Source organism: Cololabis saira, chromosome 13 (genome assembly GCF_033807715.1).
Source record: "Cololabis saira isolate AMF1-May2022 chromosome 13, fColSai1.1, whole genome shotgun sequence".
NCBI classification, from domain to species: Eukaryota; Metazoa; Chordata; class Actinopteri; order Beloniformes; family Belonidae; genus Cololabis; species Cololabis saira.
In genome coordinates, this window is record NC_084599.1 from 44424714 (window position 1) to 44443921 (window position 19208).

General features: G+C 45.1%; 1 protein-coding gene across 1 annotated transcript; it reads left to right on the plus strand.

Moving 5' to 3' along the window:
- Window positions 1-2465: 2465 nt before the first annotated feature.
- LOC133458826 (interferon-induced protein with tetratricopeptide repeats 3-like) lies at window positions 2466-3943 on the plus strand. Its single transcript, XM_061739025.1, has one exon. The coding sequence runs from the start codon at window positions 2466-2468 to the stop codon at window positions 3813-3815; it is 1350 nt and encodes a 449-aa protein (XP_061595009.1). The 3' UTR covers window positions 3816-3943.
- The last annotated feature ends 15265 nt before the right edge of the window (window positions 3944-19208 follow it).

The window sequence follows — 19208 nt, forward strand, 5'->3', positions numbered from 1 at the left end:
TGTCCTGGTGGTTCCTGAACTCGTGGTCCTGGTCCCGGTCCACAGGTTGCTGATTTTTTACGCTGTGCCGGTTGTTCAGCTGTGAGCGGCTCCCTTGTCCTCTCTCTCTCTCCCTGTGTCTCTCGGAGACGGAGAAAGCAGCGTCACTGGCAGCCGGGCTGTCCCCTTTTTCCTGGTCGTCGTAGCCTAGGCACTTCGTCTCGTTGCGCATGGGTCCCCGTTCCGCTCATCCAAACGTCGGAGCTTTTGCAGGTATATCCATTGTAACGCGGGTGTTGACTGGTTTTTGGTAACCAGTGGGCTTTCACAAGTGCAGGTTGCAGGATGGATCCTCGGCTGATGCTAGTCACACTGATCGGAGATGAAGTGTCATCCTTACAAAACGTAAAGACCATGGACGTTTCTCTTGTAGTGAAGAAAGTCGGAGAGAGTGAGATTTGTTGCAGACCAGCGTTCCTTGGTGAACAGCTGGATAGTTACGCTCCACAGGGGGTCCTGGTGAAAAGCGTCTCTTTTCCCTGTTCTCCTTGTCTCTGTGATGACGAGCATGTAGCATTTGGAGCTCACAGAGAGGTCCGTGGAAGGCCTTGGAAGGTTGGAAGATAAGAGAGCGAGGTTCAGGAAGCCCCTGTTATTTAACCACCAGCAGTTCACGTAGGACTGTGGCCCAACACAGAGGAGCCAATGGCTGCTGAGTATCAGTTTCACATGGACCAGAAATTAGATCTGAACTCATGTGTTTCCATCCATCCATCCATCCATCCATCCATCCATCCATCCATCCATCCATCCATCCATCCATCCATCCATCCATCCATCCATCCATCCATCTTCTTCCGCTTATCCGTTCCCGGGTCGCGGGGGCAGCAGCCTTATTAGGGATGCCCTGACTTCCTTCACCCCAGACACTTCCTCCAGCTCTTCCTCCAGCTCCTCCGGGGGGAGTCAGAGACGTTCCCAGGCCAGCCGAGAGACATAGTCTCTCCAGCGTGTCCTGGGTCTTCCCCGGGGTCTCCTCCCGGTGGGACATGCCTGGAACACCTCCCTTGGGAGGCGTCCAGGAGGATCCGGTACAGATGCCCAAGCCACCTCAGCTGACTCCTCTCAATGTGAAGGAGCAGCGGTTCGACTCTGAGCTCCTCCGGGGTGTTCAAACTCCTCACCCTATCTCTAAGGGAGCGTCCAGCCACCCTGCGGAGGAAACTCATCTCGGCCGCTTGTATCCACCTGAGGCAGGACTTCTCCACCCACCCGGAGAAGGCATGCCACCCTTTTCCGGTGGAGAACCATGGCCTCGGTTTTGGAGGTGCTGATTCTCACCCATGCCGCGTCGCACTCGGCCTCAAACGGCCCCAGCACATGCTGGAGGTTCCGGTCTGATGAAGCCAACAGGACAACATCATCTGCAAAAAGCAGAGATAAAATCCTGTGGTTCCCAAACCGGATCCCCTCCGGCCCCTGGCTGCGCCTAGAAATCCTGTCCATAAAAATGATGAACAGGACCAAAGGGCAGCCCTGCCGGAGTCCAACATGCACCGGGAACAAGTCTGATCTACTGCCGGCAATGCGAACCAAACTCCTGCTCCGATCATACAGAGACCGGACAGCCCTTAATAGAGGGCCCCGGACTCCATACTCATTGAACCCCCACAGAATGGCACGAGGGACACGGTCAAATGCCTTCTCCAGATCCACAAAACACATGTAGACTGGTTGGGCAAATTCCCATGAACCCTCGAGCACTCTGCGGAGGGTATAGAGCTGGTCCAGTGTTCCACGACCGGGACGAAAAAAACGCATTGTTCCTCCTGAATCCGAGGTTCAACTATCGTCCGTATTCTCCTCTCCAGTACCCTGGCGTAGACTTTCCCGGGGAGGCTGAGAAGTGTGATCCCCCTGTAGTTGGAACACACTCTCCGGTCCCCCTTTTTAAACAGAGGGACCACCACCCCGGTTTGCCACTCCAGCGGTACTGTCCCCTTCCTCCATGCAATGTCGCAGAGGCGTGTCAACCAAGACAGCCCTATGACATCCAGAGACTTGAGGTACTCAGGGCGAATCTCATCCACCCCTGGTGCCACTGAGGAGCTTATGAACCACCTCAGTGACCTCGGCTTGTGTTTGCATGTGTGTGCATGTGTTTCCAGATGAAACTAATTAAATTACATGGATGTAATCTTCTCCTTTTGTGCATGAACAGTGTTGATCCTGGATGTTGCTTTCTGTTGTCATGACGACAGTAAGATGCCGCTTCTGTAAACCCTCACCTCCAAACATTCAGTCACCACTGTAAATCTGTACACAACACTGGTGGTGCCCTGGTCAGCACCCACCCGTTCATTCATCCCTCCTTACTTCACTGTTTCCTCCATGCATCCTTATTTCACCCCTGCCTTGCTTCTCTTTTAAGCTCCTTCTTCCATTCTTCTCTCGAGGTTTCAGAACAGATTGTGTGACTCTGCCTGATGTTTGACATTTTTAAATGTCTACCCTTCAGTGCTGCTCAGGACCCGTCCACGTTGGAGTCCAGACTGAAGGATCTGGAGTGCCACTTCACCTGGGACCTGGACTCCAACCGTTCCAGACTGATCACTAAAAGGGACATGCTGGAGGACATCGGCACCGAGGAGGGAAACCTCTGGCTGGGTCATATTTACAACCTGCAGGGTTTCATCTGGTATAAGCTTGGTGATGAAGAAAAGGCCCAGCGTTTCCTCACCAGGGCCACCGGGACCTTCCGACAGCTGAAGAACGTGGATGAAGGTCTCTGGTTGGTGGTGAACTTTGGGAATCTGGCCTGGCTGCACCACCTTCTGGGAGAAGACGAACAGAGTCAGGATTACCTGTCAAAAGTTGATGCTCTGCTGAGGGAACAACCGTCTCCATCCCAGGACGAGCTCCACCCGGAGATCTGTGCAGAGAAGGCCTGGACCCTGATGAAGTTTGACAAGCAGCAGGCTGCAAATTACTTCCAGAGGGCATTGGAGATGCAGCCGAACATGGTGCACTGGAGGACCAGCTGTGTTATTGGGAGGGTGAACGCTCACAAGTACAGCAACATGGACCTGGATCAGGACATCTGGGAGGAGATGAGGGAGGCCAGGGAGCTGGATCCAGATAACACGTACCTCGCTGCCCTAGAGCTTCTCACTAGAGCCAAAAGAGGAGACCAAGTCAACGATGAAGCTCACAAGCTGGAGGAAAAGATCTTACTGAACCCTGTCAGCAGAAACAGCGGCATCAATGTTCTGCTCAAGGTGTACAGACAGCTGGGCGACCTTGACCAGGCCATCGATTTGGCAGAGAGGGTCCTGAGGAATCATCCTGATAATCGACACCTGAAAGTGTGTGCCGCACACTGCTACAGATGGAGAATCCTTTCCTTCATGGAGAGTCGTCCAAACCCATCTAGAAGCATGATGGAAAGAGCTATAAGCCTGCATGAGCAGGCGATCGCTCTTTATCCTGATGGCCGTTCCCTCGAGAAGAAGCTCGACCTTGCAAACATATGTGCAAAAATAAGCGGGGATCCACCGAGAGCATATCAGATTTACCAGGAGCTGCTAACTCTGGACCTGGAACCTGCAGATAAGCAGCTGGTCTACAACCGCTATGCCAGTTACTTACACTTTAACCGGCGGGAGCCGAACAAGTCCATCGACTACCACATGAAGACAGCAGAGATCCCTGTGGAATCCTCCATCAGGCAGAGCAGCATCAGTAAGCTGAAGAGGATCAGCAAGCAAGGCAACAACTGGAGGTGTGGTGAAATACGGAAGTTCCTGGAAACACTGCAGGGGGATCAGCCTGAGTGAGCTTTCAACAACAGCTGGAAAACAATAACGTGTGTTTCTCATAATTGCAAATACTCGTTAAAAGATGAGTTTAATTAATGTTCAGATTAGAGAAGAGATATTTGGCTTTTTAATTCACCTGCTACCAGAAAATGCATTTGTTGCATAAAAGTATGTTTCAGTGATTTAAACATGTTTGAATAAAGTTTTTAAACTCACAAGTAAGAGCTCATTTCTTTGATAATTCGATCGATCGATAAATAGTACATAAATGTTACTGCCATGTCCAAATAATCACCACACAGAATGGTGCATTTGAGCCACAACTAAACACATTAAATAAAAGAAAATATTACTCTTTATTTGTCAGTATATGTCTCACGAAACACACTGAAATTAGTTCTCTGCTTTTAAGCCATCATGAATTATGCTACGCTAGTTACATGAGTTACCCTACACTAGTTACATTAGTTATACAAAGTACACTACACTAGTTACACGAGTTATGCTATGCTAGTTACATTAGTTACACAAGTTATGCTACCACCAGTGGGCTGCACCCGAGGAGCAGTTTAGGGGCCCATGGTGGTTCACCTGTTGTCATGCCGGGGGCTTGAACCTGGTGCCCGCCAGCCCAAGCCCACCTCTGTAACCACTTGGTGACCTCTCCCACCAGATGATCGTCTGGTTACCGTTGGTTACCATTAAATCCATCATTAAGAAATACCACTTCAGAACTCCAGAGGTGGATGGATTTACCATTGTCATTAATTGGAAGAGTCAGTACAATCAAAATGAGCGTACTACCTAAATTAATTTATTTATTTCATTGTATTCCTTTCAAAATCCCCATAGATTTTTTCAAACATATTAACAAAGCTATATCCTCATATCTATGGAAAAAGAAAACCCCAAGGGTTAAACTTCTTACCCTTCAGTCTCCATATGCTAAAGGTGGATTAAATCTTCCAAATTTTAGACTGTACTACCTAGCATCTCAGGCTCGTCCACTGTGGATTTGGCTGCACTCAAACAACAGTGATTTGAGATGGGTCTCAATAGAGAAAAATGAAATGAAAACTATCCCATTAACGTCTATCCCCTACTTGGGCTCCATGAAGAAACTGGCTAAGATCACAACAAATTAAATTATTTCTAGCACATTTGGCGCATGGCAGGACTCTCACACATTATTGAACTTAAATACATGTTTACTTTTGAATACTCCTCTTATCAACAATCCTAACATTTCAAGTCATATTGCTGACAGAACTCTACAAAGTTGGACTGAAAAAGGTATCAAAACAATTGATGATTTATATATTAATGATTTATTCGCCAGCTTTTCTCAACTATCTGAATTATTTGACTTATCAACACATAATTTGTTTAAGTATTTTCAAATAAGAGACTGGATCAAAAATCAATCGCTTGACACATTCCCCAATAAACCTGTAACATCTCCATTGGAAAAGCAATTGCTTGATAACAAAATCACATCTATAAAAGGAATAACATCTGTAATCTATAATATTCTTATCAATAACCTACCACTATATCACAGACCTCCAATGAAACAAAAATGGGAAACAGACCTGGAATGTTCATATGAGGACAAGGATTGGTATACTCTTTTAGAAAAAACACACACTATGTTAATATCCACCAAACACAGACAAATTCAATTCAATATTTTACATCAAATTTACTACACTCCCTACAAATTAAATAAATTTAATAGTGCGGTCTCTGCCATGTGCCAAAGATGCAAAATAAATACTGGAAATCTGCTCCATATGCTCTGGAACTGTCCGATTATAGATGCTTTCTGGAAATACGTCATCAAAACAATTTCTGACATTTTAAAATCCCATATTCTTGATCCTAAAGTTTGGATACTGGGAGATATTAGTTCATTAAATATAACCTATCATAAAAAGTATTTCATTCTGCTTGCAGGCACCGCAGCAAAAAATTGTATTTTAAAAAACTGGAAATCGGAAAACCCCCCAGGACCCAAACAGTGGATCAATGAACTTGGATCATACTGTACTCCAGAGAAAATATTGTATTCTGTTAGAAAAAAAACTAGAGACTTTGACCTTATTTGAGGACCTTTTTTGGATTTTTTGCTTTTAATGGACTAATGATCTGAATCATCTACTATGTTAATGAATTTGTTTACACAGGACTTGATTATTAGGGCCCGAGCACCTTCAGTGCGAAGGCCCTATTGTATCTGTAGGAATTATTTGTATTTTTTTTATTATTAGGGCCCGAGCACCTTCAGTGCGAAGGCCCTATTGTATCTGTAGGAATTCTTCGCGTTATTAGGGCCCGAGCACCTTCAGTGCGAAGGCCCTATTGTATCTGTAGGAATTTTTTTTTTTCTTTTTCTTTTTCTTTTTCTTTTTCTTCTGACGAAAGGAGGGCCTTTTTGTCCCCCTAAACGTGCCCAAAAAGTCACCAAATTTTGCATGCAAGTCAGGCCTGGCGAAAAATTTGATATTTAATGGTTTACATTAATGGGCGTGGCAAAATGGCTCAACAGCGCCCCCCGGAAAACTTTGTGACTCAAGCCCCACAATACGGTTTGATGTACATGCACGAAAATCGATACACACCTGTATCAGTACACAACTTAAAGAAAAGTCTCTTGGCGGCATGGCCGAAACCGAACAGGAAGTCAGCCATTTTGAATTAATCGTGTCACTTTGGCGCAATTTATGCCATTCCTTCGGCAGTTAATACGGCCCGAACCGTAACGTGCCCCCAAGTGTGTTATACATCAAAATGTGCGTCTCCATCCTGCGACAACACGCATTACTTTTCTCTTTCAAAAGCGTTACCGTGGTGACGCTAGACGCCAAAAAGCGCGCCCACCCTTCATCTGGTTGGTTCAGACAGAAGAAACTTTGCGCCTCAAGCCCCACAATACGGTTTGATGTACATGAACGAAAATCGGTACACACCTGTATCATGTCGCAACTTAAAGAAAAGTCTCTTGGCGCCATGGCCGAAACCGAACAGGAAGTTGGCCATTTTAAACATTCTGAATTAATCGCGTAATTTTGGAGAAATATGAGCCATTTCTTTGAGAATTAATACGGCCCGAACCGTAACGTGCACCCAGGTGTGTTATACATCAAAATGTGCGTCTCCATCCTGCGACTACGCGCATTACTTTTCTCTTTCAAAAGTGTTACCGTGGCGACGCTAGACGCCAAAAAGCGCGCCACCCTTCATCTGATTGGTCCATATTTGATAGTTCCCCAAAAGTCACCAAATTTTGCATGCAAGGCAGGCCTGGCGATAAATTTTATATTTCATCGTTTGTATTAATGGTCGTGGCAAAATGGCTCAACAGCGCCCCCCGGAAAACTTTGTGCCTCAAGCCCCATACTACGGTTTGACGTACATGCACAAAAATTGGTACACACCTGTATCATGTCGCAACTTGAAGAAAAGTCTCTTGGCGCCATGGCCGAAACCGAACAGGAAGTCAGCCATTTTGAATTAATTGTGTAATTTTGGCGCAATTTATGCCATTCCTTCGGCAATTAATACGGCCCGAACCGTAACGTGCACCCAGGTGTGTTATACATCAAAATGTGCGTCTCCATCTTGCGACTATGCGCATTACTTTTCTCTTTCAAAAGTGTTACCGTGGCGACGCTAGACACCAAAAAGCACACACCCCTTCATCTGATTGGTCCATATTTGATAGTTCTCCAAAAGTCACCAAATTTTGCATGCAAGCCAGGCCTGGCGATAAATGTGATATTTCATGGTTTGCATTAATGGGCGTGGCCTAACGGCTCAACAGCGCCCCCTAGAATACTTTTCTCTGCCATAACTTTTGAATGGTTTGACATAAAGCGTCGTGAGTGGTGTCATGAGACTCGGTATGGAGTCCTTGACCATAATTGGTGAAAATTAGCTCCGCCCCTTCTTCTGATTGGTTGTCCCGATTTTCTGCTATAACTTTTGAATGGTTTGACATAGAGAGTCGTGGGTGGTGTCATGGGACTCTTTATGAAGTCCTCGACCTTCATTGTCCTGAATTAGCCCCGCCCCTTCTTCTGATTGGTTGTCCCTTTTTTCTGCTATAACTTTTGAATGGTTTGACATAGGAAGTCGTGGGTTGTGTCATAGGACTCGGTATTAAGCTATTAAGCTTCGTTGGCCTTAATTAGCCCCGCCCCTTCTTCTGATTGGTTGTCCCGATTTTCTGCTATAACTTTTGAATGGTTTGACATAGAGAGTCGTGGGTGGTGTCATGGGAATCTGTAATGAGTCCTTGAGCTTCGTTGGCCTTAATTAGTCCCGCCCCTTCTTCTGATTGGTTGTCCCGATTTTCTGCTATAACTTTTGAATGGTTTGACATAGGAAGTCGTGGGTGGTGTCGTTTCTGATATGCTTATGGGGGGCGGTGGCCGTGAGTGCGAGGGCCCGTTCATCGCTGCTTGCAGCTTTAATTATTATTATTATTATTTTTCTGACGAAAGGAGGGCCTTTTTGCCCCCCTAAACGTGCCCAAAAAGTCACCAAATTTTGCACGCAAACCAGGCCTGGCGAAAAATTTGATATTTTATGGTTTGCATTAATGGGCGTGGCAAAATGGCTCAACAGCGCCCCCCGGAAAACTTTGTGCCTCAAGCCCCACGATACGGTTTGACCTACATGCACGAAAATCAGTACACACCTGTATCATTGCACAACTTAAAGAAAAGTCTCTTGGAGTCATGCCCGAAACCGAACAGGATGTCGCCCATTTTGAATTAATCGTGTCATTTTGGCGAAATTTATGCCATTCCTTCGGCAGTTAATACGGCCCGAACCGTAACGAGCCCCCATGTGTGTTATACATCAAAATGTGCGTCTCCATCCTCCGACACCACGCATTACTTTTCTCTCTCAAAAGCGTTACCGTGGCGACGCTAGACGCCAAAAAGCGCGCCGACCCATCATCTGATTGGTTCAGACAGAAAAAACTTTGCGCCTCAAGCCCCAGAATACGGTTTGACGTACATGAACGAAAATCGGTACACATCTTTATCATGTCGCTACTTAAAGAAAAGTCTCTTGGCGCCATGGCCTAAACCGAACAGGAAGTCGGCCATTTTGAACATTCTTAATTAATCACGTAATTTTGGAGCAATATATGCCATTCCTTCGAGAATGAATACGGCCCGAACCGCATCGTGAACCCAGATGTGTTATACATCAAAATGTGCGTCTCCATCCTGCGACTATGCGCATTACTTTTCTCTTTCAAAAGTGTTACCGTGGCGACGCTAGACGCCAAAAAGCGCGCCCCCCCTTCATCTGATTGGTCCATATTTGATAGTTCTCCAAAAGTCACCAAATTTTGCATGCAAGCCAGACTTGGCGATAAATTTGATATTTCATGGTTTGCATTAATGAGCGTGGCCTAACGGCTCAACAGCGCCCCCTAGAAAACTTTTCTCTGCCATAACTTTTGAATGGTTTGACATAGGAAGTCGTGGGTGGTGTCATCAGATTCTTTATGGAGTCCTTGACCTTCATTGGCCTGAATTAGCCCCGCCCCTTCTTCTGATTGGTTGTCCCTTTTTTCTGCTATAACTTTTTAATGGTTTGACATAGGAAGTCGTGGGTGGTGTCATGGGACTCTTTAATGAGTTCTTAAGCTTCGTTGGCCTGAATTAGCCCCGCCCCTTCTTCTGATTGGTTGTCCATATTTTCTGACTATAACTTTTGAATGGTTTGACATATTTGAAATATGCTGGTAATGTGTCAGCCAACCACAAAAATCTCTGGAATTTTGGTGGAATCATTTATTTTTTGTCCTAATGACATAAATAAAGTGCGGGGTTTGGTTGTGAAAAAATAAAAGTAATGTTACGTGAACAATAAATCAAACGCTCCCTTCCATGCAGTGTGTGTGTCTAGGAAGTAAAGACTGGAACATGCTATTCACAAAAGAACAAATAGTGGGGTTTTACTAATATTTATATCTTACAAATATTTTAAAAATTACGAAAAAACAATTCGGGACTCAGATTACATCACTATGTTGGTATCTCCTAAGTCAGTCAGTCAGAAAATGGCCAAGCTGATTCGTGGCTCAGCGGTAATGTCACCGTCTTTCGTGTGGGAGATCGTGGGATCGATCCCAGCTCAATGCAAAGTTTATTGTCAGCAATTTGTGTGTTTTTTTTTTTACATCAACATGTGCGTCTCCTTCCTGCGACGACGCGCATTACTTTTCTCATTCAAAAGCGTTAACGTGGCAACACTCGACGCCAAAAAGTGCGCCCCCTTCATCTGATTGGTCCATATTTGATAGTTCTCCAAAAGTCACCAAATTTTGCACCAAGCCAGGCCTGGCGATAAATTTGATATTTCATGGTTTGCATGAATGGGCGTGGCCTAATGGCTTAACAGCGCCCCCTAGAATACTTTTTTCTGCTATAACTTTTGAATGGTTTGACGTAGAGAGTCGTGGGTGGTGTCATCGGACTCGGTATTGAGTCCTTGATCATAATTGGTGCAAATTAGCCCCGCCCCTTCTTCTGATTGGTTGTCCCGATTTTCTGCTATAACTTTGGAATGGTTTGACATAGAGAGTCGTGGGTGGTGTCATCAGATTCTGTATGGAGTCCTTGACCTTCATTGGCCTGAATTAGCCGCACCCCTTCTTCTGATTGGTTGTCCCTTTTTTCTGCTATAACTTTTGAATGGTTTGACATAGGAAGTCGTGGGTGGTGTCGTTTCTGATATGCTTATGGGGGGCGGTGGCCGTGAGTGCGAGGGCCCGTTCATCGCTGCTTGCAGCTTTAATTATTCTTATTATTTTTCTGACAAAAGGAAGGCCTTTTTGCCCCCCTAAACGTGCCCAAAAAGTCACCAAATTTTGCACCCAAGCCAGGCCTGGCGAAAAATTTGATATTTAATGGTTTGCATTAATGGGCGTGGCAAAATGGCTCAACAGCGCCCCCTTGAAAACTTTGTGCCTCAAGCCCCACGATACGGTTTGACGTACATACACGAAAATCGGTACACGCCTGTATCATGACGTAACTTAAAGAAAAGTCTCTTGGCGTCATGCCTGAAACCGAACAGGATGTCGGCCATTTTGAATTAATTGTGTCATTTTGGCGAAATTTATGCCATTCCTTCGGCAGTTAATACGGCCCGAACCGTAACGAGCACCCAGGTGTGTTATACATCAAAATGTGCGTCTCCCTCCTCCGACACCACGCATTACTTTTCTCTCTCAAAAGCGTTACCGTGGCGACGCTAGACGCCAAAAAGCGCGCCCACCCTTCATCTGATTGGTTCAGACCGAAAAAACTTTGCGCCTCAAGCCCCATAATACGGTTTGACGTACATGAACGAAAGTCGGTACACACCTGTATCATGTTGCAACTTACAGAAAAGTCTCTTGGCACCATGGTCGAAACCGAACAGGAAGTCGGCCATTTTGAACATTCTGAATGAATCACGTAATTTTGGAGCAATATATGCCATTCCTTCGAGAATTAATACGGCCCGAACCGTAACATGAACCCAGATGTGTTATACATCAAAATGTGCGTCTCTATCCTGCGACTACACGCATTACTTTTCTCTTTCAAAAGTGTTACCGTGGCGACGCTAGACGCCAAAAAGCGCGCCACCCTTCATCTGATTGGTCCATATTTGATAGTTCCCCAAAAGTCACCAAATTTTGCATGCATGGCAGGCCTGGCGATACATTTGATATTTCATGGTTTGCATTAATGGGCGTGGCAAAATGGCTCAACAGCGCCCCCTGGAAAACTTTGTGCCTCAAGCCCCACAATACGGTTCGACGTACATGCACGAAAATCGGTACACACCTGTATCATGGCACAACTTAAAGAAAAGTCTCTTGGAGCCATGGCCGAAACCGAACAGGAAGTCGGCCATTTTGAAATCTGATTGGTCCATATTTAATAGTTCTCCAAAAGTCACCAAATTTTGCATGCAAGCCAGACTTGGCGATAAATGTGATATTTCATGGTTTGCATTAATGGGCGTGGCCTAACGGCTCAACAGCGCCCCCTAGAATACTTATCTCTGCCATAACTTTTGAATGGTTTGACATAGGAAGTTGTGGGTGGTGTCATGGGACTCTGTAATAAGTCCTTAAGCTTCGTTGGCCTTAATTAGCCCCGCCCCTTCTTCTGATTGGTTGTCCCGATTTTCTGCTATAACTTTGGAATGGTTTTACATAGAGAGTCGTGGGTGGTGTCATCAGATTCTTTATGGAGTCCTTGATCTTCATTGGCCTAAATTAGCCCCGCCCCTTCTTCTGATTGGTTGTCCCTTTTTTCTGCTATAACTTTTTAATGGTTTGACATAGGAAGTCGTGGGTGGTGTCATTTCTGATATGCTTGTGGGGGGCGGTGGCCGTGAGTGCGAGGGCCCGTTCATCGCTGCTTGCAGCTTTAATTTAATTTATTATTCATTTTTGTTCTAGTATTGATAGACATATGTTAAATAATTTTGAATGATGTAATCTATTGACCATATGAGGGAGGGAAGGGGAGAGGGGTGTGTTGTTGTTTTTTATTTACATTTTTTATTTTTTTTATTTTTTATTTTTTTTATTAGGGCCCGAGCACCTTCAGTGCGAAGGCCCTATTGTATCTGTAGGAATTTTTCTTTCTTTCTTTCTTTCTTTCTTTCTTTCTTTCTTCTGACGAAAGGAGGGCCTTTTTGCCCCCCTAAACGTGCCCAAAAAGTCACCAAATTTTGCATGCAAGTCAGGCCTGGCGAAAAATTTGATATTTAATGGTTTACATTAATGGGCGTGCCAAAATGGCTCAACAGCGCCCCCTTGAAAACTTTGTGCCTCAAGCCCCACAATACGGTTTGACGTACATGCACGAAAATCGCTACACACCTGTATCAGTACACAACTTAAAGAAAAGTCTCTTGGCGACATGGCTGAAACCGAACAGGAAGTCGGACATTTTGAATTAATCGTGTCACTTTGGCGCAATTTATGCCATTCCTTCGGCAGTTAATACGGCCCGAACCGTAACGTGCCCCCAAGTGTGTTATACATCAAAATGTGCATCTCCATCCTGCGACAACACGCATTACTTTTCTCTTTCAAAAGCGTTACCGTGGCGACGCTAGACGCCAAAAAGCGCGCCCACCCTTCATCTGATTCGTTCAGACAGAAAAAACTTTGCGCCTCAAGCCCCATAATACGGTTTGACGTACATGAACGAAAATCGGTACACACCTGTATCATGTCGCAACTTAAAGAAAAGTCTCTTGGCGCTATGGCCGAAACCGAACAGGAAGTCGGCCATTTTGAACATTCTGAATTAATCACGTAATTTTGGAGCAATATATGCCATTCCTTCGAGAATTAATACGGCCCGAACCGTAACGTGCACCCAGGTGTGTTATACATCAAAATATGCGTCTCAATCCTGCGACTACGCGCATTACTTTTCTCTTTCAAAAGTGTTACCGTGGCGACGCTAGACGCCAAAAAGCGCGCCCCCCTTTCATCTGATTGGTCCATATTTGATAGTTCCCCAAAAGGCACCAAATTTGGCATGCAAGCCAGGCCTGGCGATAAATTTGATATTTAATGGTTTGCATTAATGGGCGTGGCAAAATGGCTCAACAGCGCCACCTGGAAAACTTTGTGCCTCAAGCCCCACAATACGGTTTGACGTACATGCACGAAAATCGGTACACACCTGTATCATGTCGCAACTTAAAGAAAAGTCTCTTGGCGCCATGGCCGAAACCGAACAGGATGTCGGCCATTTTGACATAATTGTGTAATTTTGGCGCAATTTATGCCATTCCTTCGGCAATTAATACCGCCCAAACCGTAACGTGCACCCAGGTGTGTTAGACATCAAAATGTGCGTCTCCACCCAGCGACTACACGCATTACTTTTCTCTTTCAAAAGTGTTACCGTGGCGACGCTAGACGCCAAAAAGCGCGCCCCCCCTTCATCTGATTGTTCCATATTTGATAGTTCTCCAAAAGTCATCAAATTTTGCATGCAAGCCAGGCCTGGCGATAAATTTGATATTTCATGGTTTGCATTAATGGGCGTGGCAAAATGGCTCAACAGCGCCACCTGGAAAACTTTTCTCTGCCATAACTTTTGAATGGTATGACATAAAGAGTCTTGGGTGGTGTCATGGGACTCGGTATTGAGTCCTTGACCATAATTAGTGAAAATTAGCCCCACCCCTTCTTTTGATTGGTTGTCCCTATTTCCTGCTATAACTTTTGAATGGTTTGACATAGAGAGTTGTGGGTGGTGTCATCAGACTCTGTATGGAGTCCTTGACCTTCATTGGCTTGAATTAGCCCCGCCCCTTCTTCTGATTGGTTGTCCCTTTTTTCTGCTATAACTTTTGAATGGTTTGACATAGGAAGTCGTGGGTGGTGTCATTTCTGATATGCTTATGGGGGGCGGTGGCTGTGAGTGCGAGGGCCCGTTCATCGCTGCTTGCAGCTTTAATTATTATTATTATTTATTTATTTTGGTTTAATTAATGTTATGAAAAGTAAAAAAAAAGGGAGAGAAATATTGATAATTATATTGTTATTGTAAATATTATTTCTTTTTTTTTATGCCCTCAATAAAGATATCTATACAAAAAAGAAATACCACTTCCGTAGTTCCAGTTTGTTAGTCAGAATCAAACCCGGAAATCAAGAATCATTTCAGTTCCTCTGCCGACCTCCAGTGCTGGTTCAGTTATTACAATAGTTATTAATAATCAATAAAGAAAATGGCTTATAAAAATGAATCAATCAAAATGGGGCACCAACTGACTTTATCAGGAAATAATAACTAAACAGCAAAATCACTTTCAAAGTAGCTGTTCTTCCATACGTGCCAGCCTCTTGCCAGGGGTGGCGTTACAGTGAAGGAAGGAGTCCGAGCACAGACCTTAGCAACCGGCAGCTGTGACAAATATGTATAAAATAAACACAAAAAACTTCTCGCATTCAAATGAATCAGAATTTATTTACACAAGTGTTAAAAGATAATGAAACATAACTTGGGATAAATTCCAGTGCGTAAACTACACATAAACAACAACTAAGTAACATTAAACACAAATTCAGTGTGTGTCAGTGTGTATGTGTGTGTGTGTGTGTGTGTGTGTGTCAAGACAACATCACGTAACATGGACCAAAACGAAAATGGCGGACAACGGCGCATCACCTAAGACCTCAAAGATAGATAGTGGATGCACACTCTTCAAAACTGCGGGGGGGAAGTTTCCTCCAACCATCAGTAAATGAAAGTATTGGAGGCTTGATGGCCGGGATACTAACTTGTCCGTGTGGGTTAGTAAGGAGGGAAGGAAATTGGCATGATCTCTGACCACCGGTACCTTTATTGTTCTGTCTTTGTCTTTATTGTTTCCTACTCAGGAGCCAATGTGAGGAGCAAAATCCACAACACTCGCGCTAAGCTTTTGACGGGGAAACAGGAGCACGAACCGCTTCGGTAGTGAGGAAACATGTTATATTGGTCCACTTACAAGGGCCCGTAACAACATAATAATAAAAACGTAACAACCGTCTGTGCGCTTCAGAGACCTTCGGTGCATTACACAGTAATAAGCAAACAAAACAACAGCAAACACACTCAACGCTAATCACTTAAAACTAACTATGCCCAGACACAAGCCTTTTACGTTGAGATGCCCTGGAGGTAGTCGGCGGCATCCTGGTGGTTGTGGAACTCGTGGTTCTGGCCGCGGCCCACAGGTTGCTGATTTTTACGCTCCACCGGTGGTTCAGCTGTGAGCGGCTCCCTTGTCCTCTCACTGTCACGGCTCAAAAGACAGAGAACCCAAAAGCACAACACCAAACAGAGTATCAGAGTCCAAAAGGCTTTAATCAGGTCAAACGTTGGCAGGAGTCAAAAACCGGGCAGACAGGCAGATCAGGCAGACAAATCCAAAGGGGGCAGGCAAAAATCCAAAAACCGGGAATCAGGCAAAGTAGCAGGCAGGCAGAAACAGACAGACTCAGGTACGCTGGAAAGCTAGGCATGAACACTAGACAATCTGGCAGCCGGCATGTGGAAGTGGGCCGGTATATAAAGGGAACTGATGACCATGGAAACCGTGTGTGGAGATGGGCGGGGTAGCACAGGTGAGGGGAATGAGTAAATTGTCTGGCTTATGAGGGTGGCAGGATCTGGAATGACAGGACAGTCAGTGATCATGTAAAAAACATATCCCCAACTGAGAAACCATGACACTCTCTCTCCCTGTGTCTCACAGAGATGGAGAAAGCAGAGTCGCTGGCAATCGGACTGTGCCCCATTTCCTGGGGTAGTTGCCTGGTCACGTCGTCTCGTTGCGCACAGGTCCCCGTTCCGCTCGTCGAAGCGTTGGAACTTTTGCAGGTCAATCTGTTGTAACGCAGGAAAACGTAAGGACCGTGGATGTTTCCCTTGCGGTGAAGAAAGTCAGAGAGAGTGAGATTTGTTGCAGACCGGCGTTCCTTGGTGAACAGCTGGATGGTTACACTCCGCAGGGGGTCCTGGTGAAGAGCGGCTCTTTTCCCTGCTCTTCTTGTGTACGTGTTGATGAGCATGTAGCATTTGTAGCTCACAGAGAGCTCCGTGGAAGAGCTTGGAAGCTTGGTAGAAATGAGCGTGAGGTTCGGGAGGCCACTGCTATTTAACCACCAGCGGAGCTGACCAATGCACTGTCCTCGCGTCACTTTCATACTACCCCTTTTATTGCCCCGAAGTGCAATAACCCCCAAAGCCCAGCAAGCAAGTCATTCTTTATATTCCTTTGTTTTAAGACCATGCAGTCAACAATTGAGACAATGCGGTCTTAAAATTGAGACTGGTCTCAGAGTTAGGCCTCAAAGTTGAAACTGAGGTCTCCCATGTTCACAGAGGACTGTGGCCCAACACTCTGATGGGGGTTGGCTCTGTAATACAGGTTGATTTTTTGACGAAAACATTTGTGGATACCAACACCACCTTTAGTGCATATTTCTCTCTCCTCCTGTGCCAACTGAATTGGCTTTTCCACAGTGTCAGCACTTGTGACTCCATCATCCACATAAAAGTCCTTTGCAACGAATTGGGTTCCTACTGGATGTGAGTGGTCGTGTTCTCTGGCTAGATATTTTAGTCCATAGTTTGCATACCCAGGGTACGACACAGCACCGAAAAGGTGTACTTTCATACGGTATCAAATAGAAGAGCATTGGGATGTTGTCTGAAGTTTATGAGAATGCCTGTTAGGTTAGTGATCATGTCTGGCTCTGGAAACAGGTGTTCATTTAGGCTTGTGCCGCAGTATTTTGCAGAGCAGTCGAACACGACAAGCAGTTTGTTGGCGTCTGAGGGTGATAGATGCTATGATGTGGAATATACCATTGTTCACCTCTAGCTCCATCTGTAGGCATCTCTTCCACGTCAGCCCTCTTTATGATTTAATTTATGTACTTTGTGTAGTCCCCTTTGTATTTCTCATCCCTGCTGAACTTCCGCCGTAGATGACTGAGCCTGATTTCAGCGAGCCTTTAGTTGTCAGGTAGGGATGGTCTTTTTTTAAATGGGAAGAGGCATCTCATAATTTCCCTGAGCATTTTTCTGTAAAGCATCTCTGAGTTTGTCCAAGAAGATAAGATCCTCCTGTGAGACAGTTTTGCCATCTCCTTTGGTGTCATTAAAGTCTGACTCCAGGATGCTTATCACATTCATTGGTGTTACTGAAAGGGAGTTCCTTTACTGTAACTTTGTGATACTGGCTGGATTGTCTTTCATTAGGACAAGGGGTTGAGTAGCCCACAATGGTCCACCCTAAATCTGTAACAACAGCGTTGGACTTATTGTCTGTTCCATCAATTATTTGTCTGGGTTTTACAGCTCAGGGACAGTTAAACCAAATGAGGAGTCCTACATCACAGTTATATATATCACATAGAAGAGCAATGGGATGTTGTCTGAACCTTATGAGAATGCCTGTTAGGTTATTGATCATGTCTGGCCCTGGAAACAGGTGTTCATTTATGCTTGTGCCTTGTGACTGATTTCAACTAGCCTTTAGTTGTCAGGTAAATCTCTAACCACGTTGTTGGGCCAATTGTCCGTTCCATCAATCACTTTATGGGTTTTATAGCTCTGGGACAATTAAACCCAATTAGGAGTCCTACATCACAGCTCAGAAGAGTTGGCATCTGGTATGCGATTGCTGCTAGGTGAGGCCATTGCTGTGCTGTTTGATGGGTAGGTATGTGATCAGGGTTCGAAGGTATGCAGTTTTTTGTTTATGAGGGAAGAAGGTCAATACAAACACCTGAATTATAGCCTCTGACACGGAGTCCATCTACTCTTTAACTTTTCATTATCACGCTCTCTCCCATCACAGTCGTGAGTTTCAGTTGTACAGGGAAAGTGTTTAGTTGTAATTCATCACTTACTTCTCACTCAATGAAGTGCTGTCACTCTGGGTGATGTCATCTTTTCCATTTTCAATGGTGTCTGCCATTTTAGCCAGTTCCATATCTGATGCGTTTTTCTTCTCAAGTTTCCCTTGATTGATCCAATTTGAACTTTCCATTGTTCATAAACACTAAGCAGTCTCTTTTCCTTTTTACTCTGTTCTTACCTTTGATGGACATGACATTTCTCTCTGGGTACACCTTTGCATTCTGAATGATGTAATGTCTTTAATTCCTCAGTGTCATCCATTTTGTGTTGAAGCTCAACTAGTTCTTTTCTTTTGGTTTCAGTTAGCTCCTTTAATTCCTGACTTGACGAGCCTTCTTCAGCTCCTTGTTTTAGCGAGCCTCTATTTTCTTCAATTTCTGCCTGTAGGTTATTTATTTGATCCCTTAAGGTATCCATTTTGACTGTAGTTGTGTTCTTTACCGTACCTTGACCATCACTTTACCATACATACGATGCTGCAGCGCCGTTGTGTGCCTCGCCGTGCCCTTAGATTGTGGAGTTCACAGGCAGAGTGATGTTCCATGTGGTAAAGTTGTCAATGGTACCTTGCTGGGCGAAATTCTCACTGTAGCATACTGTAGCAGGGTGAGTGCTACGGGGGCCCGACCGACAGGATAGAGGAGGACACGGAGTTTAGTGCAGAAACTGTTTATTCTCACCAAACACTCTCGCACGTGCAAGCACCTTCTCCCAGCAGCAGACCAGCAGTATCAGCAGCAGCTTCCCCTTCGCAGCAGCTGTGCAGCCCTGCCTTATCAAGGCAGGCAGGGTGGAGAGGTTGATGGGACACACCTGTGACCTGTGTGATTGCTGCTCCTCCACCCTGCCACACATACTCCCCGAAAGATGGTGAGAAACTCAACTGATGATTTTAATATTTATTGCTGTTCCAGAAAAATCAGCTCCATAAACCAATGTG

Excerpts from the sequence above, each read along its gene's own strand:
- LOC133458826 (XM_061739025.1), top strand. The coding sequence starts at position 2,466 with ATGTTTGACATTTTTAAATGTCTACCCTTCAGTGCTGCTCAGGACCCG.